The sequence below is a fragment of the Manihot esculenta genome, chromosome 12, assembly GCF_001659605.2.
Source record: "Manihot esculenta cultivar AM560-2 chromosome 12, M.esculenta_v8, whole genome shotgun sequence".
NCBI lineage: Eukaryota > Viridiplantae > Streptophyta > Magnoliopsida > Malpighiales > Euphorbiaceae > Manihot > Manihot esculenta.
Window position 1 is genome coordinate 5,363,380 of NC_035172.2, and position 27,168 is coordinate 5,390,547.

The following is a 27,168-nucleotide window of genomic DNA, read 5'->3' on the forward strand; positions in this document are numbered from 1 at the left end:
TACAGAACGGTGGTTACGCGTCACTAAAAAATAAATGAAAAAAGGATAAAGAAAGGAAAATGGTGACAAATCAAACCAAAATTACTAAAATACACCTTAAATCCACCTCTTACTGAATCTCAAAATATTATCAACTATTAAAAACTATAATAGAATTTTAATTTTCTTATTTATTCACTTTTAGGAATCAAATATAACATAAATATTGTTATTTATTAATAGAAAGCATGCATGTACTTGCGTCATTACATGGTAGAAAAAAAAAAAAAGATATGCTGGATGATTGATCTGTGGTTTCTTTCATCATCATTTTGACCCTTGATTTGGTTCAAATTGGACTTGGCTGCCTAAATATTCCCTCTCGTAATGATAAAACATAACTTATATAATTAAAATAATAAATTTTATATTATTTTCTTTAATATATTACTTTATTCCTAAACAATTATTGAAACCAATAATTTTTTACTTTTCTCACTTAATAAATAAATTACTATCTAAAACAAAAATATAATTTATGGAACAGAATAAATGTATATAAAATAAAATTTCTATATGAAATCACTATTTCCTAATATAGTTTTTCCAAGTAATGCAGCTACAAATTCATCAATATTTTTGTCCGAAGTTCCACCTTCATCAATTGCCTCTTTAGATAATCTCTTCCAGTTCCTGGCATTGTCCCTGATTTCTTTAGCTTTATCTCCTTCCATCACTTCTCTTAAACAGACCTCCACCACTTCTCTTCTCACAATTCCTTCCTCATCAGGCTTAGCTCTTATACCCATTTTCCACACATCCTCAACATACTTAGCATTGGTAGGCTGGTCTGACCATTGCGGCACTGCCACCATTGGAACTCCCAAGCTCAAAGCTTCAAGAACTGAATTGAACCCACAATGTGTAAGAAAGCACCCTATTGCCTCGTGTGTTAGCACCTCCAGTTGCGGGCACCATGTAACCACTAAACCCTTCTCCTTTGTCTCCTCCACGAAATTTTCAGGCAGCTTAAACAGCTCTGTTGCCCTCACAACCCATAAGAAGTAGCAATTGCTTCCTTTCAAGCCCCAAGCTAGCTCCCTCGTTTGTTCAACTCCAAGCTCTGCCACGCTTCCAAAGGACACGTACACCACTGAAGCAACAGGCTTAGCATGCAGCCAATTTATGCAAGCACTCGCGTTAGGCTTAAAGAGATTGATAGCATAGCTTTTATCGCTTTCAATTCTTTTATCCAAGTACATGGACGGAACTGTTGGCCCTATCGTCCTCAATCTCCACCGTTTTGCCATCCAATCCACCACCTGAGCAATCAGAAAACGCCCTTTAATTAGCAAGTCCGATAATGAATTTAACATTAAAATTCATATCAGTTTATATATATATATACCTCTTCCTCCATTTTATGAAAAGAGCTATGAAGTATCCAATCAGTCTCATCAATGTTAATGAACTGATTAACCAACACATCATAGAAAGCAGTGTATGTACTGAGATCATATATAAAAGATGGCGTATCTGCAGCTTCCATCAACGGCAGTCCAGGAATTGAAACGACTGGCCCTGAAAGTGGCACCCGAAGGAGACCTCTCTGAACATGGTAAGCTACAATGCTGACTGCACAAGATTGAGTGCAAAACATAACCTTCAGAAGTCCAAACTGCTTGGCTACATCGAGTGCCCAAGGGAAGGTCCCATCATATATAAGGGCATTAACAGGGTGACCAGAATCATTCAGTTTCCTGATCAAATTTGCTAAGGTTTCTGATCCTACAGCTTTGAATGTTGATACGTATGCCTCCACGCTCTCGGCCTGTGCATGGCCACCCTCATCGAAGCCATCAGAAATGGTTTCAAGATCGATGTTGCTACTGGGGTCTACGTGGATGGATTTGCTGAGAAATCTAGTGGTGACAAGTGTGGCCTTGACTCCTTTGGAGACTAAGCGCTTACAGAATTGAAGAACTGGGTTTATGTGTCCCTGTGCAGGAAAAGGGAAGGCTAAGGCATGAGCCGACCAGGCCCTTTGATCGTTTTCCATTGCAGTCTGGATTGTTAAGTGCTTTTTGTTTTTGTTTTGCTGCTATACTGTAAGCTGCCATTTATAGAGGAAATAGGCGTAGCCCACAAGGAAGAAAAAATAAAAAATTATTCTAAGTCAACCATTTGATTTTAGTCAATTCTTTGGTTCCAAGACGACTGCTCTTGGCAGCCAAATCATCTTGGGACCAAGTTGACAAGACTTGAATGCTAAGTTTTACACTTCTTTTAAATTGTTTTAAAAATATTTTCGATTAAATTATTTGAAATGCCAATAAATTACATCCTTTTAAACTTAGACCATATTTGATTCAAATACTCAATTTTTTAAAAAGTAATTTATAAATAAATTATTTTCTTTCACTCAGAAAATTGAAAAAAAATACCAAACAAATAAGGTGAATATAAAACTTAAAATTTTTTACTTAACCACCATCATAATAAAACCTTAATTCAAATGTACCCTTTTTTATTAGAAACTTAAAAGATTATGACAGTATTTTATTTTATTTTTATCACATCAATAAAATTTAGCATAACATAATTTAAAATTTTAAAATATATTTAGTTAAATATTAAATAGATAAAGTTGTAGAGACTTAAAATCTTGTAATATATTATGAACTGTATATCATATTTATGATTGCGGATTAAATTATTTTTAAAATTATTTTATTTATTAATTTATTTTTTAAATATATTTATTCTTCTAGTGTATACGGATGAAAAATTTACGGATAAATAAAAAAATTTTAATTGTTATGAATGTAATCGAATTGATAAATTATGTGTTATTTATTTTTTCTGTACTTTTTTATTGTTTGATCATTTGATAATTAATAAAAATATAAATTTACAATCAGTATATATAAAAAAATACTGAGATACTAAAAAATACATAAAAGTACTAAAACAGCTTTTTGTAAATTTGTTAAAGATGCTTTTTCTAAAATTGTTTTTGATTTCATACTCAACCATAATAATAATAAGGAACTTTTCTAAATTATGATAGTAATCAAAGTAGATGCAGAAAAATTGATGAGATTGAATTGAATAAGAATTAAATTAAAATAAATTATTATTCCCAAAATATAGTAGATATAAAATATTATAAAAGTGATGCTACATAACAATTTTTTAAAATAAGCTTTGAGTTGTCACTATAAGATAGGTCCATGTGACAAGAACGTGATAAGTAAAAAATACGAGTCAGCCTAGAAAAAGAAAATTTGGACACCTTAATACCCTGATCATCATCAAGACTTGCTCTTCTCTCGATAGAGTGAGTCACAGTATAAAGTTACAGCTAGAAGGCACAACCTAACGTATTCCCATTATACCTATAATCAGGAATTACCAACCTATTAGCTGGCAATACTCCATATCAAGCAGTTGGCCACATCACTATAGGATTATCGAAAAATACCATATTCATTTCCACCTTCTTACAGTATAAAAGGAGAAGGATTACGGAGGCAAAGATACACCATTCTCTAATACTACTTAAACTCTAAGCAGCTCATTGTATTCTCTATATTTTTAAGTATACTGACTTGAGCGTCGGAGTGACTGTCGTGGGCACCCACCACCTCACATTCTCTTTCTTGCAGGTCTAGCCAATTAGAACATACTTTTATTTTCCGGTTATATCATTTGATTTTATTGTCGGGAAATCCATTGGATTCTCTCTATTCATTTGGATTCATATCGGGCTTTTGTTCCTTTTTTCTCTAAAAAGAGGAACTTTCCCTCTTTATCTCTTGAAATTACTAGAATTGTACATGTCATTACGGAAAGACTTGGGAAAGGCAAAGGGAAAAATAAGCGTGTAGCAGAGGATGTCCTGTCTGTCCATTAAGAACCATGGACCAAGCAAGAGGTAAAATTCAGTCCTGCTGCCAAACTGATCGGATTCTTTCAAAAAGATCTGCTGGTTGTTAAGATCCTCCTAAACTAGTACGAGGTAAGGTGAGTATTTGTAGATACAGCTAGTTCTATTAACTTTCTCATTTTAAACATTTTTAGAAAGTTAGGTGTAACAGCCCGGAAACCGAACTGCTACCGGCACTAGGATCCATATTGACTTAAGGTCGCCGGGACCCGTAGTAAGCCTGCTATCCTGTCTGTGTACCTGTGAAATCCCACACATGATCATACATTTTCTGTCAAACTATTAAAACTTTTCTTTCCTCCAGGGCTTAACCTGTGCATGCACTATTTCTGTTCTATCAACTCATAATGTTAAGCCTGGTTTTCTCATATACATTAACAATAAAAGAAACATACATAAACTGATCATGTGTCTACAACAAGGGATTACAACTCCATAAGTCAAGCACAAGTCTATACACTGTACACTATCTCTTTACAATTACATGTCCACACTAACTATTACATAACTCTTCTTCTTCCATACCCTGCTGGACTCCCTCTGAACTCTGAACCTGCAAACCTGGGGGATAGGGGAGAGGGATGAGCTATACAAGCCCAATGAGCAGAACTATAAACCATATTTGAAAAACATGATCTCATGGGATGCACTACAGCACATCATCTCAGGGATAGACATGACCGCCAAAAATCCCACTATAAGGATGCCTGGCCTAGCCAGGTCTTACACCCTCAGTCTGCCTGGCCCGGCCAGGTCTTACTATCTCTGCTGCCTGATCTAGTCAGGTCTTACCTACAGATGGCTGCCTGGCCCGGCCAGATCTTATAACAGAGCTTGGGCTATTGGAGTCGCCTTGGTCTATCCACAGCCTCATACACATCGTATTATGCAATGCATCATATTCGTGAAACTAATGCAATCATCCTACTATAATCTTATGATGCATGACATATGCTCAAAGCAGTTTAGTTCTGAAAAGAGAAGTTCCACTCACCTCTAGTTGACTCTGTACTAACTCTGCAGGTTCGGAAGCAGTGCTCACTGCTGATCTCTGGGGTTCCTCTGGTCCGTACCTACACAGGTGGACGCAAATGAGGGACCAAACTAACTCAAGAACATCTCTAAGAAACTCCCCAAAAACCCTCTAAAAGATCCTAAAACAATCACATAAAACATGCAAAAGAAAGCTGGACAGGGCACTTTCGGCGGCAGGTTCGGCGGTCGAAACCCCTCTCCAGAGACGAAACTCATGCATGTTCGGCGGCACCTTCGGCGGCCGAAGGTCTCGTCCAGAGACGAAACTCACACACTTTCGGCGGCCGAACTCCCTCTTTTGGCGGCTGAAAGTCCCTTTCTAAACCGAAAGCCTAGCTTTCGGGGGCAAGCTTTGGCAGTTGAAACTGCCTCCACAAGGGGTTCGGCGGCCGAACCTTCCTTCGGCGGCCGAACCTGGTTTTGCCCGTTGGGCAGAACCCTGCTCTGTTTCATGCAAACCTTTCCCCCAAACTTACCCAACATGCATATCAACTACTCCCAACTAGCACATACCATAAAACATGCATAAAAGGGCCTAAAACTAGCTTATAACCCCAAGAAACACATCAAACAACACTTACACATGCTTAAACACAAAATCATGCAAAACCTCAACCAAAACCCTATTCATGCATACTATCCATACAACTCCCATAAAACCTTCAAAAATCAGTAAAAGAGGTTTTGGATCTTTACTTACCTCTTCCAAACAAGAGATCAAGTGATCGTAACGTGGAGATATGGAGAAAGCTCCTCACAACTCTCCAAACTTCAAAACTTGGTTCTTTTGCTCAAAGCCTTCAAAAACACATGAAAACTCTTCAAAACCTTACAAGATTTGAGCAAGATCATGAAAGTCAACTAGGGAGGGTGTTGGACTCACCTCTGGCTAAAGATGGAAGCAAAATATCATCCTTCCACCGACTTGGCGCCCTTTTATAGGTGGCTGGCCAGACCACCTTCGGCGGCCAAACGTGAATCCGAAACCATGCAAGGTTCGGCGGCCGAAAGTCACCTTCGGCGGCCGAAAGTCACCTTCGGCGGCCGAACTTGCCATTTTCTCCCTTAACTCTTTTCTTTCAAAAACTCATTTTCCTTTATACTTAAAACCGTAAAACAAGTCAAAATACATTCGAAAACATATGTAGTACCCTTCTCGAGGGTTCCGACACCCGAGATTCCATCGGACTAAAGGAATTCCGATGCCGGACTCGAGCCGGGTATTACATTCTCCCCCCCTTAAGAACATTCGTCCTCGAATGTTCCTCAAACAACTAAACACATAAACACATAAAAAAGGGGAAAAACTAACCTTAAAACAGATATGGATATTGCTGGAGCATTGACTCCCGTGTCTCCCAGGTGCACTCTTCTAGGTTGTGGTGGTTCCACAAGACTTTCACCATTGGTATCTCCTTGTTTCTCAGCTTTCTAATCTGGGTGTCAATGATCCGCACTGGCTGTTCCACATAAGTGAGATCTCCAAGGATCTCTACATCAGGTTCACTGAGAACCTTACTCGGATCCGACACAAACTTTCTCAACATAGAAACATGAAATACCTGGTGAATTCGTTCCATCGATGCAGGTAAATCCAGCTTATACGACACAGGCCCGATCTTCTGCAAGATCTCAAAGGGACCTATGTACCATGGAGCTAATTTACCCTTCTTTCCAAAGCGAACCACTCCCTTCATTAGAGACACCTTCAGCAATACCATATCCCCCTTCTGGAACTCTATCTGCTTCCTACGGATGTCTGCATAGCTTTTCTGTCTGCTTTCAGCTGTTCTGATCCTCTCTCTGATGATAGGCACTAACTTGCTGGTAATCTCAACTAACTCTGGCCCTGCAAGAGCCTTCTCTCCTACCTCTTCCCAGCAAACAGGTGTTCTGCACTTCCTCCCATACAGAGCTTCATAAGGAGCCATCCCTATGCTAGCATGATGGCTGTTGTTATAGGTAAACTCCACCAGAGGTAGATGCTGCCTCCAAGAACCGCCAAAGTCTAACATACACATTCTCAGCATATCTTCTATGGTCTGGATGGTCCTCTCTGACTGACCGTCTGTCTGTGGATGGAAAGCAGTGCTGAAATCCAATCTTGTGCCCATAGCAGCTTGCAGACTCCGCCAAAACTTGGAGGTGAACTACGGTCCTCTATCTGATACTATCGACACTGGAACTCCATGCAGCTTTACTATCTCGTCTACATACACCTGCGCTAACTTGTCCATAGAATAGTTACTCCTAACTGGAATGAAATGAACAGATTTAGTCAGTCTATGCACAATCACCCATATGGAGTCTAGTCTGTTGGACGTCACCGGTAACCCCACTACAAAATCCATAGCTATGTTCTCCCATTTCCACTCTGGAATCGGCAGTGGGTTAAGCATTCCAGCCGGCTTCTGGTGTTCTAGCTTCACCCTTTGACATGTCTCGCAGGCTGACACAAACTGTGCCACTTCCCTCTTCATCGCTGGCCACCAATACACCCTTCTCAGATCTTGATACATCTTGGTGGCTCCAGGGTGAACGCTATACCTCGCACTATGAGCTTCCCTCATAATGTCTTCCTTCAAACTGCTATCATCTGGTACACATAATCTCTTACCGTGATGAAGAATTCCCTCACTGTCAAATCTGAACTCTGCACTGTTGCCAGACTGAACAGTCCGGGCAATCTTCACTAACTCAGGGTCTTCGTGCTGTTTCAGAGCCACTTGCTCTAGAAACACTGGTGTCACTCTCATCTGTGCAATCAAAGCACCTGTACCAGATAACTGCAACTGTAGCCCTTCATCCATGAGTCTGTAAAAGTCCTTCACCACCGGTCTTCTCTCTACTGAAACGTGGGATAAACTGCCAAGTGACTTCCGGCTTAAGGCATCAGCTACAACATTAGCCTTACCCGGATGATACTGGATCTTGCAATCGTAATCACTGAGCAATTCTACCCACCGTCTCTGCCTCAAGTTTAACTCTCTCTGACTCAAGATGTGCTGCAGGCTCTTATGATCTGTGTAGATCTCACACTTTACCCCATAGAGGTAATGCCTCCACATCTTAAGTGCAAAGATAACAGCTGCCATCTCAAGATCGTGTGTCGGGTAGTTCAGCTCGTGCCTCTTCAGCTGTCTAGAAGCATAAGCTATCACTCTATCATTCTGCATTAACACACAACCTAATCCCACTCGGGATGCATCACAGAACACTGTGAAATCTTCATCACTGATCGGCAGAGCTAACACCGGTGCTGAAGTCAACCGTCTCTTCAACTCTTCAAAACTCTCATCACATTCCTCTGACCATACGAACTTCTGATTCTTTCTGGCCAGTCTAGTCATAGGAGCAGCTATCTTCGAAAAGTCCTGAACGAACCTCCGATAGTAGCCTGCCAAACCCAGAAAACTCTTGATCTTTGTCACTGTAGTGGGTGTAGGCCAGTTGGCTACTGCCTCTACCTTCTTGGGATCTACTGCTATTCCTTCCTCTGATACTACGTGTCCCAAAAAGGAAATGCTCCTTAGCCAGAACTCGCACTTGGAGAACTTGGCATACAAGCCATACTCTCTCAAGGTTTGCAAAACTATCCTTAGATGCTGGGCATGCTCCTCTGCATTCCTGGAGTACACCAAGATATCATCTATAAAGACGATCACAAAACGATCCAAGTACTCCCTGAAAACCCTGTTCATGAGATCCATGAATGCTGCAGGGGCGTTAGTCAACCCGAACGGCATCACTAGGAACTCATAATGCCCATATCTGGTCCTGAACGCAGTCTTGGATACATCTCCTTCCCTGATCTTCAACTGGTGGTATCCGGATCTCAGATCTATCTTAGAAAAACAACCTGCTCCTGCCAGCTGGTCGAATAGATCATCGATCCTGGGTAAAGGATACTTATTCTTGGTAGTGACTTTGTTCAACTGTCTGTAGTCGACATAAAGTCACAGAGATCCATCCTTCTTCCTGACAAACAGTACTGGAGCACCCCATGGTGAGGTACTTGGGCGGATGAAACCCTTGTCTACCAAGTCCTGTAACTGCTCTTTCAACTCTCTCAGCTCTGCTGGTGCCATCCTGTAGGGAGAAATAGAGATCGGTCTGGTACCAGGCATCAATTCGATCTTGAACTCTATTTCCCTATCAGGTGGTAGTCTTGGAAGCTCTTCAGGAAACACATCTGGGAACTCTCTAACCACTGGTACTGAGGACGGTTCCCTAACCCGACTGTCTAGCTCCCTCACATGAGCTAGGAACCCCTGACAACCCCTCCTCAACAACCTATGAGCCTGAAGGGCTGATATCAAACCCTTAGGTGTCTCCCTCCTATCTCCTCTGAAGACACACTCTGACCCATCCTGGTCTCTGAAAAGGACTACCTTGTCCCTGCAGTTCAAGGTAGCATTATACGTAGATAACCAGTCCATCCCTAGAATGACATCAAAATCTGTCAACTCTATAACCACAAGGTTAGCTGGAAGGTATCTACTCTCTATGCACACCGGACTGAACCGACAGACTGACTCTGCCAAAGATGGATCACATTTGGGTCCACTGACCCAAAGAGGACACTCTAACTCGGACACCATCAGACCCAACCTCTCTGCGGCTCTAGAAGAAATGAAAGAGTGAGAAGCACCGGGGTCCATCAAAGCATACACCTCTGAACACCCAATGATGAGATTACCTGACACCACTGTGTTTGAAGTGTCTGCCTCCTGTTGCGTCATGGTGAAAATCTGTGCTGGAGCTGACGGACCTGCACCTCGGGAACCCATCCCTGATGAAGAGGCTGCCCCTCTTCCTCTACCTCTGCCACTGCTTGGTGGTCGGGCTGAAGCTGCTGACTGTACGACACTACCTGAGGTCATCTGCTGGGATGGTGTAACCAAAGTCGCCTGAGGACATTCTCGTGCATAATGTCCCTCCTGCCCATATCTATAGCAGGCTGTAGATCCCAACAAACAAGCTCCTCTGTGCGGTCTCCCACACCTATTGCAAACTGAAATATCTGTGCCAGAGCTGGAGCTGCTACTCATTCCCAGACCCGTCTTAATCCTGTTCCAAAACTTGCCTCTCTTTGCTCTAAGTTTATCCCATCTATTCTTGCTCACACTTGCCGTACTCTGAGAGGAGGAACCTGGTTTAGCACCAGAAGCCTGTGCCTTTGGTTGCTTGACTACTCCCTGACTTATGGCACTGGCCTCCATCTTCCTAGCTGCATCCACAATGGAGTGGAAACTCTCCTTTTCCGCGTGGAGAATCAAGGAGAAATACCTGGGATGAAGCCTCGTGGCATATCTCTTTGCCTTCTTCTGGTCCGTATCATACGCTTGACCCACGTATGGTAACAATTCCAGGAACTTATCTGTATACTCATCAACGCTCATCTCCTCCGTCTGTCTCAACTGTTCGAACTCCACAACCTTTAGCTCCTTGGAACTGTCAGGGAAAGCCCACCCAGCAAATTCGTTGGCGAACTCTTCCCATGTCATACTGTCTATTCTGGGGTCCACATAGTTCTTGAACCATTCTCTGGCTTTCTTGCATTTTAACGTGAACCCTACCATCTCAATGGCTCTACTGTCATCTGCTCCCAACTCACTTGTTATCATTCTGACTGTACTGAGATACTCAAAGGGATCATCTCCCGTGTTAAATTTAGGAGCATCCAACTTTAAGTACTCCGTCATCTTCACCTTATTTCCCCCTGAAGAACTGGGTTGTGCTTCAACAACAGGGGCTGCTGGTTCAGGTGGTGGTGGTGGAGGTACTGTTTCTCTGGATTCAGGCGATGCTGAACTTGGATGAAAAGGTGGGGGTGGATACATGTGATATGGTGGATAGAAGGAAGGATAGGGCATATATGGCATGTAGGGTGGATATGGGGCGAAGCTGGAGTAATCCGACGTGCCTCCCATCGGATACCCTGGGCCCTGTGGAAAGGGTGGATAGCCAAACCCCGAGGCCTGTGCGCCTCCCTGGGACTCCCCCATACCTTCTTCTGACCTTCCTAGACCCATACTTACATCTCTACTCAGATCCTCCTCCATAGCAACTCTCTCTTCTTCTGACCTTCCCCCTCTGCCTATTCCTCTTCTGCTCTCGTCAGAAGACCTTCTAGGGTCTCTTGACGTTCCCTCCCTGCTTGACCTGTGAGTCCTTGCCCTTGGCAATGCAGGAGGACGAGCAGCTGTACCCTCACTTTCAGGTGGGACTCCAGTCAATCACGCGGATCGATGAGTTCCTTGCATCTTAACTCTCTGGAAAACAACACATAACAGAGCACATAAGCGACACATATAAAAGAATGCACATGCATGAATCATGGCATTGCACATCATCATATAGACAGGACTGACATCCTATCATAGTGGACATGGTTTCTTATTGTGCTTGACCAACTAAACCTCTATGAGCCCAACTCTATCTATATAGGTCCGACCATGTGAACTTAGGGCTCTGATACCAATCTGTAACAGCCCGAAAATCGAACTGCTACCGGCACTAGGATCCAGATCGACTTAAGGTCGCCGGGACCCATAGTAAGCCTGCTATCCTGTCTGTGTACCTGTGAAATCCCACACATGATCATACATTTTCTGTCAAACTATTAAAACTTTTCTTTCCTCCAGGGCTTAACCTGTGCATGCACTATTTCTGTTCTATCAACTCATAATGTTAAGCCTGGTTTTCTCATATACATTAATAATAAAAGAAACATACATAAACTGATCATGTGTCTACAACAAGGGATTACAACTCCATAAGTCAAGCACAAGTCTATACACTACACACTATCTCTTTACAATTACATGTCCACACTAACTATTACATAACTCTTCTTCTTCCATACCCTGCTGGACTCCCTCTGAACTCTGAACCTGCAAACCTGGGGGATAGGGGAGAGGGATGAGCTATACAAGCCCAATGAGCAGAACTATAAACCATATTTGAAAAACATGATCTCATGGAATGCACTACAGCACATCATCTCAGAGATAGACATGACCGCCAAAAATCCCACTATAAGGATGCCTGGCCTAGCCAGGTCTTACAACCTCAGTCTGCCTGGCCCGGCCAGGTCTTATCAACTCTGCCTGCCTGGCCCAGCCAGGTCTTACTATCTCTGCTGCCTGATCTAGTCAGTCTTACCTACAGATGGCTGCCTGGCCCGGCCAGGTCTTATAACAGAGCTTGGGCTATTGGAGTCGCCTTGGTCTATCCACAGCCTCATACACATCGTATTATGCAATGCGTCATATTCGTGAAACTAATGCAATCATCCTACTATAATCTTATGATGCATGACATATGCTCAAAGCAGTTTAGTTTTGAAAAGAGAAGTTCCACTCACCTCTGGTTGACTCTATACTAACTCTGCAGGTTCGGAAGCAGTGCTCACTGTTGATCTCTGGGGTTCCTCTGGTCCGTACCTACACAGGTGGACGCAAATGAGGGACCAAACTAACTCAAGAACATCTCTAAGAAACTCCCCAAAAACCCTCTAAAAGATCCTAAAACAATCACATAAAACATGCAAAAGAAAGCTGGACAGGGCACTTTCGGCGGCAGGTTCGGCGGCCGAAACCCCTCTCCAGAGACGAAACTCATGCATGTTCGGCGGCACCTTCGGCGGCCGAAGGTCTCGTCCAGAGACGAAACTCACACACTTTCGGCGGCCGAACTCCCTCTTTTGGCGGCCGAAAGTCCCTTTCTAAACCGAAAGCCTAGCTTTCGGGGGCAAGCTTTGGCAGTCGAAACTGCCTCCACAAGGGGTTCGGCGGCCGAACCTGGTTTTGCCCGTTGGGCAGAACCCTGCTCTGTTTCATGCAAACCTTTCCCCCAAACTTACCCAACATGCATATCAACTACTCCCAACTAGCACATACCATAAAACATGCATAAAAGGGCCTAAAACTAGCTTATAACCCCAAGAAACACATCAAACAACACTTACACATGCTTAAACACAAAATCATGCAAAACCTCAACCAAAACCCTATTCATGCATACTATCCATACAACTCCCATAAAACCTTCAAAAATCAGTAAAAGAGGTTCTGGATCTTTACTTACCTCTTCCAAACAAGAGATCAAGTGATCCTAACGTGGAGATATGGAGAAAGCTCCTCACAACTCTCCAAACTTCAAAACTTGGTTCTTTTGCTCAAAACTCTCAAAACCTTCAAAAACACATGAAAACTCTTCAAAACCTTACAAGATTTGAGCAAGATCATGAAAGTCAACTAGGAAGGGTGTTGGACTCACCTCTGGCTGAAGATGGAAGCAAAATATCATCCTTCCACCGACTTGGCGCCCTTTTATAGGTGGCTGGCCAGACCACCTTCGGCGGCCAAACGTAAATCCGAAACCATGCAAGGTTCGGCGGCCGAAAGTCACCTTCGGTGGCCGAACTTGCCATTTTCTCCCTTAACTCTTTTCTTTCAAAAACTCATTTTCCTTTATACTTAAAACCGTAAAACAAGTCAAAATACATTCGAAAACATATGTAGTATCCTTCTCGAGGGTTCTGACACCCGAGATTCCACCGGACTAAAGGAATTCCGATGCCGGACTCGAGCCGGGTATTACATTAGGCTTAGATAAAAAAAACCTTGTTAAAGTTTTTTGTCCTTTAGTAGGATTAAAAGATAAAATCGTGATAATATTAGATATCATCAACTTTTCCCTCGTACTGGGTGATGAAAAGTATAGGCGAGAGTTATATGTAGAGTTTGCGGTGGTAGATATCCTATTTGCATACAATGTGATACTTGGTCGACCAGTCCTAAACTGCCACAATATCGTTATTAATATGTTATGTGTCTTAAGCTTTCAGCTCTAGGGGGAATAGCAGTGGTCTAAGGCAATCTGAGGTTAGCAAAAAAAGTTACGGATACCCAGTGAAAAGTCTTGGAAAAGCAACCATGCCAATTGACTTACTGGAGAAACCAAAATCTCACATAAAGCTAGAACCAGCAGACTCGGTAGAAGAGGTCCAGATAGGTAAGGAGCAAAAGGTATAGTTCGACACTGCATTAACCGGTGAAACAAAGACTTGTCTAATAGAATTGCTAAGGAGCCGAGTAACCACTTTCACTTGGTCTCCAAAAGATGTAACAAGTGTGGGCTCGACTCTCATCACCCATAAGTTATCTATCGACAAGATCGTCAAACCAGTCCAATAAAAGAAAAGAAAGTTTGCACCAGAGAGGCAGCAGGTGATCAAAGAAGAGGTTGATAAGCTTTTAAATGCATGATTGATAAAGGAAGTCTAGTATCGCATATGGTTGGCCAATGTAGTGATGGTAAAGAAAGCTAACGGAAAATGGAGGATGTTTGTGGATTTCACTAATGTAACGACCCGAAAACCGATACCCCTCTGTAACGGCCCGAACCGCCACCGGCGCTAGGATCCAGATCGGCTTAAGGCCGCCGGGACCCGTAGCAAGCCAAACATACCTCCTATCACCTGGTCAAATCCCATACATGATCAAAACTTTAACATAAAAACTGGAACATCTGATGTAATTACCGAGCTCAACCTGTATGCAACATAACTGAAACATAAAAGGACCCCCTACTAGAGCCCTCATCAAAACTCTAGCTGGGTCAACATAACATACATCAAGCTGGGATTACATCCAAAGAACTAGAACCTAACCTGTGCATGCCTCAAACCACAAACATAAGACCTCCTCTAGGGTCCTCATCCATTACCATAGCGTGGTAAACAACACATGCCACAAGATTAGTTCAAACATAACTCAACAATAAACCAAAACATACATCATGTATTAAACAGGGACCAACCAAGTCTCAGGGCCAAGCACAGTACTAATCCATAAATATAACTCCAATTAACCTTACATTTCAATAACTCAGTTACATTACATCATGTCCACACTAACAGTACTAATCTATAACTATCACAAAAGCATAACCTCTGCTCTTGAGACTTCCCGATCAACCTCAAACCTGCAACACTGGGGTTAGGGGAGAGGGGTGAGCTAAAAAGCCCAGTGAGTAGAAACAAAGAAAACAGTTCATTAATTACATGCTTTCATGAAATGCGTCACAGCACAAACAAATCATATCACGGATTGGACCCAACCCCAAAACATCCCTAAGCTATTTGCCCGGCCACCATAGAGGGCACCACAGGACTTCGTAATGCCTGGCCCAGCCAGGTCTTTTCCATAGGGCTAGTGGGGTCGCCCTTGGTCCAATCTCCATCAACAGTAAATAATGCAATGCTTCATATTCGTGTAACTAGTGCAATCAACCTATTACATATAAACATGATGCATGAGCATGCTTTAGGCATTTGATTTCATAAAATAAAGATTTAGTTTAGTTCTACTCACCTCTGGCAGTCGCTGAACTTGCTCTGCACAGCTAACACTACTGGCCTCCTCGGTCTCTCGGGTCCGATCCTACACAGGTGGACTCGAATGAGGTGCCAAACATACTCTAAACAACTCATAAACATACCCCCAAAAACCCCTCTAAAACATCATAGAAACATGCATAGAAAACACCCATGAAACGGCTGGACAGGGCACTTTCGGCGGCACCTTCGGCGGCCGAAAGTCCCTTCCAGAGACGAAACTCGGGTAGGTTCGGCGGCAGGTTCGGCGGCCGAAACCCCAGGACAGAAACGAAACTCAGCCTTTGGGGGCACGTTCGGCAGCCGAAAGACTGCCTCCCATGCAGGTTCGGCGGCCGAACCTGGTCCCCTCTGGACGACAGGTCCGATTCTGCCAAGCCAAAAACCAAACTCAAAACACCCAAATCTTTACATACTCTCTCCCAAACATGCATACTCACTCCCACAAGCATAAAGGAGCATAAACTAACATAAACTCCTCAACACAAACATCACATAACATACATTGGGCATAAAACCCACATAAACCTAAACATGCATATCTACCCATACTCAACCATCAAAACCTTCATAAAACTTCATGAAAACACTAGGGAAGCAAGGATCTACACTTACCTCTTGAAGATCGAGGGTGGTGTGATCCCTAACTCGGAGGTGTGGAGAATCCAAGTTCCAAAAGCTCCAAGCTCCCAAAACTCCTTTTAAGCTTTAAATCTTCAAACACAAGGGTAGAAATCATGAAAAACTTGAGAGATGGGTAGAGAAAACACGAAAACGACCAAAGGAAGGCATAAACTCACCTGAGCTCGAGAATGGGGAGAAAACTCACCCATTTCCGATCTGAGGGCCCTTTATAGGTGGCCTGGTCGAAGACCTTCGGCGGCCTAACGTGCCCCCTAAACTCATGCATGTTCGGCGGCCGAACTTGACTTTCGGCGGCCGAACCTTGGCTCGTTTAAACAAGACTTTCGGAGGCCAAAGGCGCTCCCGAAGCCTTTCCATGTTCGGCGGCCGAACTTCACTTTCGGCGGCCGAACCTGGCAAACGCCTCCTTGGTCTTTTTTCTTTTCAAACTCAATTCATTTTCATTTAAAACCATAAAATCAGTAAAAACATTTTAGAAAACACATTTTACCCCTCTAGAAGCCTCTGGCATCCCCGAAACTCCAGATTCCAACGGAGATTCCGCCGGAAGGTAGAGATTCCGATGCCGGAATCTAGCCGGGTATTACAACTAACCTAAACAATGCATGTCGGAAAGATCATTACCCATTACTGTCCATTGACAAATTGGTAGACTAACCTTGGATCACGCAGTGGTTTCCTTTCTTGATGCCATTTCAGGATACTACCAAATCATGATGGATACCGAGGATGCAAAGAAGACGGGGTTCATACAGACGAAGGATTTTACTGGTACAAAGTAATGCCTTTTGATTTAAAAAACATAGGGACGATGTACCAAAGGCTGGTATCAGGAATCTTTAAGGACATGGTGGGATCAATCGTTGAAGTGTATGTATAAGATATGGTAGTAAAGAGCATATCATTGGAAGACCATCCAGAAGATATTTGAAAAATCTTTGACGTCTTGTACAAGGCAGGTATGAAGCTAAACCTAAAAAGTATACCTTCGAGATAAAGGTTGGGAAGTTTCTAGGTTATATCATCTCAGAAAGAGACATGAAATCTTTAAAGACATAGTGGGATCAACTATTGAAGTGTATGTAGAAGACATGGTAGTAAAGAGCCGATCATTGGAAGACCATCCAGAAGATATCCGAAAAGTCTTTGACGTCTTGTACAAGACAGGTATGAAGCTAAACCCTGAAAAGTATACCTTTGAGGTAAAGGTTGGAAAGTTTCTAGGTCATATCATCTCAGAAAGAGGCATAAAGGCGAATCCTGAGAAAATTAGCGCTATTGATCAAACATAATTTAGCCACATTTTTATTATCTTTATTACTATTTAATTACACATTTTTTCAGCTTAATTTATGTTTTTGTGATGTTTTTGCAGAAAAGGAAGAAAATAGAAAGTTGGAGAAAAAGTGCAGAAAAAGCTGAAAGATTGATTGGGTCGAAGTGATTTGGCCAAATCGCCCGCAGGAAATTAAAGCAGAAGGCTGAGGCAGAAACCTGGAAGTAATTCACAAAAACGATTTGGGCAAGTGATTTGCCCAAATCGACTGCCCAAATCGAACTGATGCTAGAAAATACTAGTAGCGCGGGAAAAGAGAGAAAATTCAGAATTCAAAGGCATTGAAGTCCTATCCTACTTCAAACTCTCCAAGGCCAATTCTATGACATCTTTAAAAGCCACACCAAAGAAAACACTGAGAGTTTTATTCACAAATTAAATACAAAGGCAACGAAGGAATAAAAGACTATAAAAAGACCAAGTCAAATTAGGATTCCAAATTCTAATTAGACTATGACTCTTCAACTTATAAAAGAGGACAGCACCAAACTAGCAGGGGATCATCACACCACCTTTGAAATCACTGTAGAATCTCAGCAGCAGCTCCTCCTTCCTTTTTTCTTCTTTTCTTTTTGTGATTTTGTCCACCATGAGTGGCTAAAACAATTCTTTTCTAGTTGAAGTTGGGAATTTTCAATTTTGTGATGAATTGGGAGATTTAAAACTCCATTATTAAACTCTTATTTATTTTCAATATTTATGCAACTTGATCTTTCTATTATTATTGCTTTGCTTTTAGAATCAATTAAGACTTGTTGCTTTTAATTGCATGTGTGATAAATTGTTTGAATGATTTATGTAACACCCCCTACCCGATTATTTAATTAATCGAGTCGGAGACATTACATTTATAACAATTCTCTTATCTTTCCTTTACTTTGTATCATGAACATCATGACTTTTTTTTTTTTTTCCTGAAAATCCGGCAGAGTTTCCCCTAAAATATGGACTTAATTTCACCTGTAAAAAGTAATATCACACTTCTATCAATATCAACCTTAACCCCCAAACTTCTTTCAACATCAAAACAGTTTCAATTTCGATCAAACGCTTCATAACATTTCATTAATCTCAACACAGAAACTTATACTAATCATCCACATTTACACTAAAATTAAAATATTTAACTATATCTGTTTCAAACCATATTCAACTTTATCTCTAAAACCTTATGTACATGCCATATTTCCAAAATCAAGTTCATATAAAAATTTACAAAATATACCCCAATATAGATGATGATGTAACTCTGGCTGGGTTGATGCAGATCTTGATCTACTGCTCTTTGAATCTACAACCTGCGCGAGGAAAAATAAATTCCTACGCGCTAAGCAAATTGCTTAGTGGTGCTCAACTTTTTTTTTATATAAATAAAAATTTAAATCAAAATTCATGTAATAACAGTAATTCAAACAAACAAACAACAAATAACTATATAACAAATCATTTGACATAAGCTAAATCATATTATTATTTTACATATATACATATTTTCATTTCACAATCTTTTCTTTTTCTTCATCATGTAAAAGGTTTTATTTTCTCTTAATACTTTTATTTATTTATTATTTTTCTGTTGGCCCCTATAAATTTAAATGGGACTGTTAAGTCAGATAAGGAAACTGTAACTGTAGGGCACAAAGTGCCAAATAACTGTATGGCTCAAAAGCCGAGTCTATGACTGTAGGATACCTCATTGTATCCCAAAAATCCGTGTAACTGTAGTGCAGTACTGCAAGATCTGTATATGGCATGCCACACCCTTAAACTAACTCACAATTCCCACCAAACTTAATAGGGCCAGACTTTAAATAATTTATACATTTAAACATGAGCCAAAAATTTCAATATAGTGTAACTTTTAATTTTTTTTAAACTATAATAATTTATCATATTACAACTCTGCCTTTAAACATTGTCATATCATGTAAATCTATTCATTTACTTCAACTACATAAATTACAAATTCATAATTTAATCCTTAATTAATTAACTATTATTCTTTTTATTATTATTATTTTTTCTAATATAATTTTTTTTCCTATTTTTTTTTCTATCACAATATACCTTATTTCATTTTTCTTTTTCTTTAAATTTCTATTTTTTTATCTTCTATTTTAAACATCATATTTACACTATATCTCACTTTTCTTATCACTTTCATTTCTCTTTTTTTTTTTTTTTTTTTATTGTCACTATATCCACCCACATTATTTTTCTATCAAAGAACATAGAGTCATTTCATTATATCCATAAATTAAATTTTAGTTAAATTACATATAAATTTTAGAATTTTCTATCTATTAAATCTATTATTTCTCAAACTTTTATTATACAAATATAATTAATCTATTATTCACTTGGTCTACTTCTACTAGGATAGTAAAATTTCAAATAAAACCTAATTAACAAATTCTTGAATTGATTCAAATGGGGTTGAGCACAAACCTTAGAATTTCCAAAATATTCTACAAGCTTTACTTCTCTACTCTTCCTTTTCTTTCCCTTTGGAACTTCCACTTTTCCTTTCCACTTCTTTCTCATGAAAAAAAATAAACCAATAAATCACATTAATACACTATTTCTCATAAATATTCACATAAAATGATAAGAAATAACCCTACAACAAAAACCCCTAACATACCTTTCAAATTTCCAAACCCTTGGTTACTATTCACTCCCCTCTCACCCTTGAAATTTCTCTTTGATTTCCCTTCTTTTCTTCAAATTCTTCTTTGGAAAGGTGTTGGGAGAAGATGGGGAATTAATTGGAGGTGAAATTTTGAAGCAATTTTGGTATAGAAGAGAAAAGATGAAGAATGGAAATTTTTTTGTGGTTCTCGGCAGAGGAAGGAGGAGAAAATGGAGGAAAAGAAATGAGTTTCTCTCTCTCTTCTAGCCTTTTCTTCTTTCTTCTTTTCTCTTTCTTTTTTTTTTTTTCTTTTCTTTTTCTTTTTTATTTGGTTGTGCCACTTGGCTTTAAATTAAAATTTAATTTTTCTATCTCTCTTCTTTTTTTTTTCTTATTCTTTAATTTATTATTTCTTTATTTTTATTTTACTATCCTTATTATTATTTTTTTTTATTTTATTTTTTTTAGGATGTTACAACTCTACCCCTCTTATAAAAATTTCGTCCTCGAAATTTTACCTGTATTAAAGAGATGAGGATACTGTGCTTTCATGACATCTTCGCTCTCCCAAGTTGCTTCTTCTACTTTGTGATTCCTCCACAGGACTTTAACAAGAGGAATTCTTTTATTTCTCAACTCTTTTATTTCTCTCGCTAGAATTTTCACAGGTTCTTCTTCATATGACAAGTTTGGCTGAACATCCACAGATTCCGTTGGGAGGATATGAGAGGGATCTGACCTGTATCTTCTAAGCATAGAAACATGAAAGACGTTGTGTATCTTATCAAGTTCTGGTGGTAAGGCTAGCTTGTAGGCTACCGGTCCTACCCGTTCCAAAATTTCATAAGGACCGATAAACCTAGGACTCAGTTTGCCCTTTTTGCCAAATCTCAACACTTTTTTCCAAGGTGATACTTTAAGGAAGACTTTATCGCCCACTGAAAACTCTATATTCTTTCTCTTCTTATCTGCATATGACTTTTGTCTGTCTGATGCTGCCTTTAACCTCTCCTTGATGATCTTCACCTTTTCTTCTGTTTGTCTGATCAAGTCAGGACCCACAAGTTTACCTTCACTTAGCTCGGTCCAGCATAGAGGAGTCCTGCATTTTCTCCCATACAATGCTTCATAAGGTGCCATTTTAATACTGGACTGATAGTTGTTGTTGTAAGCGAATTCCATTAACGAAAGATACTTTTCCCAGCTTCCTTCAAATTCAATAACACAGCTCCTTAACATGTCTTCTAAGATCTGAATTACCCTCTCTGACTGTCCATCTGTTTGGGGATGAAAAGCTGTACTGAAGTTCAATCTGGTACCCAAGGCTTCATGCAATTTTTTCCCAAAATCTTGATGTAAACCTCGGGTCTCTGTCAGATATGATAGAGATAGGTACGCCATGCAGCCGTACTATCTCGTTTATGTACAATTCTGCTAATTTCTCAAGGGAATAATCTGTTCTAACAGGTAGAAAATGTGCAGACTTCGTCAATCTATCAACAATCACCCATACAGCATCTTTCTTTCTTGGTGTGAGTGGCAGACCAGTGACAAAATCCATAGTAACTCGATCCCATTTCCATTCTGGTATAGAGATTGGTTGTAGCAACCCAGAAGGCACTTGGTGCTCTGCTTTTACCTGCTGACAAGTTAAACATTTCGAAACAAACTCTGCTATGTCTCTTTTTATTCCTGGCCACCAATAGTTCTTCTTCAGATCTTGATACATTTTGGTACTACCAGGATGCATTGCATATGGACTACTATGAGCCTCTTCCAGTATACTCTTCCTCAACTCAGTTATGTCTGGCACACATATTCTGTTTTGGTAATATAAGCAACCATCGGCTTTAATCTCAAACCCATTATCCTTCCCTTCCTGTATTTGACTTACCTTTACTGCAATATCTTTATCTTCCTTCTGAGCTTCCTGGACTTGTTGAAGCAAATTGGGCCTAACTTTCAGTTCTGCAATAACAGCTCCATCTCTAGCCAATGTCAAGTGAGCATTCATAGCTTTGAGTGCAAGCAAATGTTTTCTGCTAAGAGCATCTGCCACCACATTTGCTTTGCCAGGGTGGTAGTCAATAATACAATCGTAGTCTTTTAACAGCTCCATCCATCTCCTTTGCCTCAAATTTAACTCTTTTTGAGTTGGCAAGTACTTTAGGCTTTTATGATCCGTATAAATGTAACACTTTTCACCATATAAGTAATGCCTCCAGATCTTTAATGCAAAGACTATGGCTGCTAATTCTAAATCATGGGTGTAGTGCCTGGTACAACTTCTATGGCAAATTCTACTTCTCTTTCTGGAGGTAATCCTGGTAATTCGTCTGGAAAGACATCAGAGAAGTCGCAAACAGAAGGTATATCTTGCACAGTAGGTTTCTCCTTCTTAGCCTCCAAAACACAGGCTAAGTATGCCTCACAACCCTTTCTTATCATTCTTCTGGCTGCAGTAGCAGAAATAACATTGGAAAGAAAATCTGATCTCTCACCCACAACTACTACTTCTTCACCTGCTGGTGTCTTTAACGTGATTCTCTTCTTTCTACAGTCAACTATAACTTGGTGTCTAAACAACCAATCCATTCCTAGAATCACATCAAACTCCCGAAAAGGTAATTCAATCAAATCTCCATGAAAAATGTGACCGTGAATCAAGATGGGGCAATCTTTAAATACTTTACTGACAACTACACTGTGGCCAAGAGGATTAGTTACTACTATATCCTGGTCTAGTATGTCTGCTTGTAGTTCTTTTTTATTTGTGATAGGTATGCAAATATAAGAATGTGTGGAACCAGGATCTATTAAAGCATGAACAGACTGGCCAAAGATAGAAAATGTACCCATGATAACATCTGGGGAATCCTGATCCTCTCTGGCTTTGATGGCATAGGCTCTGGCAGGTGCTCTAGATTCCGGTCTATCCACAGTCTCCGACACTCTTTGACTAGAGGTACCTATCGGCTCGCTTCTACCTTTGCTTCTTGTCCTTTGAGTTACTGGTGCAGTTCTTTCTGTTGCTGGTGCTGAGGCTGTCTGCTTCTTAGGACAATCCTTCATAATGTGATCCATAGAACCACATATGAAACAAGCTCCCGTCAGCAGTCTGCAAGTACCAGTATGCCTCCTTTTGCAATGGTCGCACTCTGGTGGAAGGCTTCTTCCTGAACCTCCTGAACTGGCCACAGAAGCAGTCTGTTGAACAGACCCACTTGCTAAACTCTGAGCTGATTTTTGGCCCTGCCTTTGAGACTGGCTTGATCTAGCAGGTTGAAAACTCTTCTGTCTCTTACTAGAGCCCTGTGAAGCTATCATCTGTCCTTGACTCTGATTCTGACTGTGAGTCCTTTTTTGCTGACTCCTCTGTCTTCTACTCTGATCTTCTTCCCTCACTTTCTCTACATTTAAAGCTGCATTCACCAGTGCTGAAAAATCTCTGATTTGAAGAGCAACTAGAAGCATCTTGATCTCAGTGTTTAACCCTTGCTCAAATCTTTTACACTTTGCCTCCTCTGTAGGAATAATTTCCCTGGCATATCTGCTCAGTCTAATAAACTCTCTTTCATACTCAGCTACTGTCATACGCCCTTGCCTCAAATAGATAAACTCTCTTTTTCTCTCTTCCAGATAAATGTCTCCCACATACCTCTTTCTGAATTCATTTAAGAAAAACTCCCACGTCCTCTGTATTGGTTGTACTGTCTGTGCCACAGTATCCCACCATTGGTAGGCTTCTTCTTTCAGTAGTGACACTGCACATACCAGACTATCTTCTGGGGAACACTGTAGCTGCTGAAGCACCCTGTCTGTACTTTGCAACCAATATTCTGCTGCGGATGCATCATCTTCCTTTCGACCTTTGAATTCTGTAGCACCATACTTTCTCAGTTTATCAATAGGCGGCCTGGCTGGTGCTGGTGCAGGAACCGGTGGTGGAACTATAGCTGGCTGAGCTACTCCGGCCACCTGCCTGAAAATCTCTATTAATTGCTGTAATAAGACCTCCTGCTCTGGCCTTCTAGCACCAGGAGGAGCCTGGGGCGGTGCATGGCCAGTGGCCTCAGTCGGTACATGACTTTCTACTTCTTCTCCGACTTGAAGTTCTCTGTGTTCTTCAGACATCCTATAATATTACAATTCATAAAAAAAATAGATCTGCATCAGAGTTACATCATATCTTTAATATATATGGCATGTACATATTCTTATATCTAACTATGTACCCACATACTGTCTAGAATCGACTAAACCTGGCTCTGATACCACTAAATGTAACACCCCCTACCCGATTATTTAATTAATCGAGTCGGAGACATTACATTTGTAACAATTCTCTTATCTTTCCTTTACTTTGTATCATGAACATCATGACTTTTTTTTTTTTTTCCTGAAAATCCGGCAGAGTTTCCCCTAAAATATGGACTTAATTTCACCTGTAAAAAGTAATATCACACTTCTATCAATATCAACCTTAACCCCCAAACTTCTTTCAACATCAAAACAGTTTCAATTTCGATCAAACGCTTCATAACATTTCATTAATCTCAACACAGAAACTTATACTAATCATCCACATTTACACTAAAATTAAAATATTTAACTATATCTGTTTCAAACCATATTCAACTTTATCTCTAAAACCTTATGTACATGCCATATTTCCAAAATCAAGTTCATATAAAAATTTACAAAATATACCCCAATATAGATGATGATGCAACTCTGGCTGGGTTGATGCAGATCTTGATCTACTGCTCTTTGAATCTACAACCTGCGCGAGGAAAAATAAATTCCTACGCGCTAAGCAAATTGCTTAGTGGTGCTCAACTTTTTTTTATATAAATAAAAATTTAAATCAAAATTCATGTAATAACAGTAATTCAAACAAACAAACAACAAATAACTATATAACAAATCATTTGACATAAGCTAAATCATATTATTATTTTACATATATACATATTTTCATTTCACAATCTTTTCTTTTTCTTCATCATGTAAAAGGTTTTATTTTCTCTTAATACTTTTATTTATTTATTATTTTTCTGTTGGCCCCTATAAATTTAAATGGGACTGTTAAGTCAGATAAGGAAACTGTAACTGTAGGGCACAAAGTGCCAAATAACTGTATGGCTCAAAAGCCGAGTCTATGACTGTAGGATACCTCATTGTATCCCAAAAATCCGTGTAACTGTAGTGCAGTACTGCAAGATCTGTATATGGCATGCCACACCCTTAAACTAACTCACAATTCCCACCAAACTTAATAGGGCCAGACTTTAAATAATTTATACATTTAAACATGAGCCAAAAATTTCAATATAGTGTAACTTTTAATTTTTTTTAAACTATAATAATTTATCATATTACAACTCTGCCTTTAAACATTGTCATATCATGTAAATCTATTCATTTACTTCAACTACATAAATTACAAATTCATAATTTAATCCTTAATTAATGAACTATGATTCTTTTTATTATTATTATTTTTTTCTAATATAATTTTTTTTTCCTATTTTTTTTTTCTATCACAATATACCTTATTTCATTTTTCTTTTTCTTTAAATTTCTATTTTTTTATCTTCTATTTTAAACATCCTATTTACACTATATCTCACTTTTCTTATCACTTTCATTTCTCTTTTTTTTTTTTTTTTTATTGTCACTATATCCACCCACATTATTTTTCTATCAAAGAACATAGAGTCATTTCATTATATCCATAAATTAAATTTTAGTTAAATTACATATAAATTTTAGAATTTTCTATCTATTAAATCTATTATTTCTCAAACTTTTATTATACAAATAGAATTAATCTATTATTCACTTGGTCTACTTCTACTAGGATAGTAAAATTTCAAATAAAACCTAATTAACAAATTCTTGAATTGATTCAAATGGGGTTGAGCACAAACCTTAGAATTTCCAAAATATTCTACAAGCTTTACTTCTCTACTCTTCCTTTTCTTTCCCTTTGGAACTTCCACTTTTCCTTTCCACTTCTTTCTCATGAAAAAAAATAAACCAATAAATCACATTAATACACTATTTCTCATAAATATTCACATAAAATGATAAGAAATAACCCTACAACAAAAACCCCTAACATACCTTTCAAATTTCCAAACCCTTGGTTACTATTCACTCCCCTCTCACCCTTGAAATTTCTCTTTGATTTCCCTTCTTTTCTTCAAATTCTTCTTTGGAAAGGTGTTGGGAGAAGATGGGGAATTAATTGGAGGTGAAATTTTGAAGCAATTTTGGTATAGAAGAGAAAAGATGAAGAATGGAAATTTTTTTGTGGTTCTCGGCAGAGGAAGGAGGAGAAAATGGAGGAAAAGAAATGAGTTTCTCTCTCTCTTCTAGCCTTTTCTTCTTTCTTCTTTTCTCTTTCTTTTTTTTTTTTTCTTTTTCTTTTCTTTTTCTTTTTTATTTGGTTGTGCCACTTGGCTTTAAATTAAAATTTAATTTTTCTATCTCTCTTCTTTTTTTTTTTTATTTTAGGATGTTACAATTTAGGTCCGTAATTGCTTAGATTGTTTAAACACGAGTCAATCAGTTGCATAATCTAAACTTGACCACGCGGTTGGCAAGATTAGAATTAGGTTTTTCTAAGTCTTAATGCAGTTAACAGTTGAAAAGTAAAAAAACCCCAAGGACCTTCCTTGGCAACTTGTTAACTAGTGTTTGAACAAGTAAACGTTTCCTAGTCAAACTAGAACTAAGGAGGAATTTGGTGTAATACCCGGCTAGACGCCGGCATTGGAATTCTTACTTTCCGGCGGGATCTCCGCTGGAATTTGGAATTTTAGGATGTCGGAGTTTCCTTGAAGGGTAGAAGAAAGGTTTTCTAAAATATTTTTAAATGTTTTAATGTTTTGATTAAGTATATTGGAAGTTTTGAAAAGAAAAGACCAAGGAGGCATTTGCCAGGTTTGGCAGCCGAAAGTGACGTTCGGCCGCTGAAAGTTGCATGGTTTTGTTGCCCCTGAACCCCATGTTCGGCTGCCGAACATGGTGGAGGTGCGGAAGCAAGGTTTGGCCGCCGAAAATGGTTGACCAGGCCACCTATAAAAGGCCTCTTGTCCGAAAAATGGGGGAGTTTTCTCTCCATTCTTGGGCTAAGGTGAGTTCATGCTCTCCTTTGGTTGTTTTATGCTTTGTTTCTT

The 27,168-nt window shown here is 39.7% G+C and overlaps 3 protein-coding genes across 29 annotated transcripts in view; all 3 read right to left on the minus strand.

Annotated features, from left to right (window-relative positions):
• Positions 1 to 27,168, minus strand: part of LOC122721352 (mogroside IE synthase-like) — a 54,154-nt gene that overhangs the window by 11,363 nt on the left and 15,623 nt on the right. The gene's annotated exons all lie outside the window — the stretch shown is intronic.
• On the minus strand, positions 483 to 2,080 carry LOC122721351 (mogroside IE synthase-like). The gene is made up of 2 exons (XM_043948767.1): positions 1,388 to 2,080; positions 483 to 1,301 (listed from the first exon to the last, which is right to left on the minus strand). The coding sequence occupies exons 1-2, from the start codon at positions 2,036 to 2,038 to the stop codon at positions 552 to 554; spliced, it is 1,401 nt and encodes a 466-aa protein (XP_043804702.1). The 5' UTR covers positions 2,039 to 2,080; the 3' UTR covers positions 483 to 551.
• Positions 4,983 to 26,462, minus strand: LOC110628243. 27 transcript variants are annotated; one of them, XR_006347966.1, is made up of 8 exons: positions 26,111 to 26,462; positions 25,915 to 26,001; positions 24,692 to 24,764; positions 22,837 to 24,116; positions 19,798 to 19,884; positions 18,575 to 18,647; positions 15,346 to 15,414; positions 14,753 to 14,964 (listed from the first exon to the last, which is right to left on the minus strand). XR_006347966.1 is itself a non-coding variant. In XM_043948777.1 (6 exons), the coding sequence occupies exons 4-5, from the start codon at positions 24,113 to 24,115 to the stop codon at positions 19,835 to 19,837; spliced, it is 1,329 nt and encodes a 442-aa protein (XP_043804712.1). In that variant the 5' UTR covers position 24,116; positions 24,692 to 24,764; positions 25,915 to 25,998; positions 26,111 to 26,462; the 3' UTR covers positions 18,415 to 18,647; positions 19,798 to 19,834. The 27 variants fall into 27 exon arrangements, 11 of the variants coding, with proteins under 11 accessions (XP_043804712.1, XP_043804713.1, XP_043804714.1 ...); XR_006347971.1 differs by having other exon boundaries at positions 18,575 to 18,669; XR_006347968.1 differs by lacking the exons at positions 14,753 to 14,964; positions 15,346 to 15,414 and adding an exon at positions 4,983 to 5,001.

Bases quoted from the DNA above. Each gene is read 5' to 3' on its own strand.
- LOC122721351 (XM_043948767.1), bottom strand. From the start codon at position 2,038: ATGGAAAACGATCAAAGGGCCTGGTCGGCTCATGCCTTAGCCTTCCCT. The intron at 1,302-1,387 runs GTATATATATAT...CTGATTGCTCAG, and splicing joins TTCATAAAATGGAGGAAGAG to GTGGTGGATTGGATGGCAAA.
- LOC110628243 (XM_043948780.1), bottom strand. From the start codon at position 24,115: ATGTCTGAAGAACACAGAGAACTTCAAGTCGGAGAAGAAGTAGAAAGT. The intron at 19,885-22,836 runs GTACATTTTCTA...TTCATGAGAAAG, and splicing joins TTCCCCAGATGTTATCATGG to AAGTGGAAAGGAAAAGTGGA.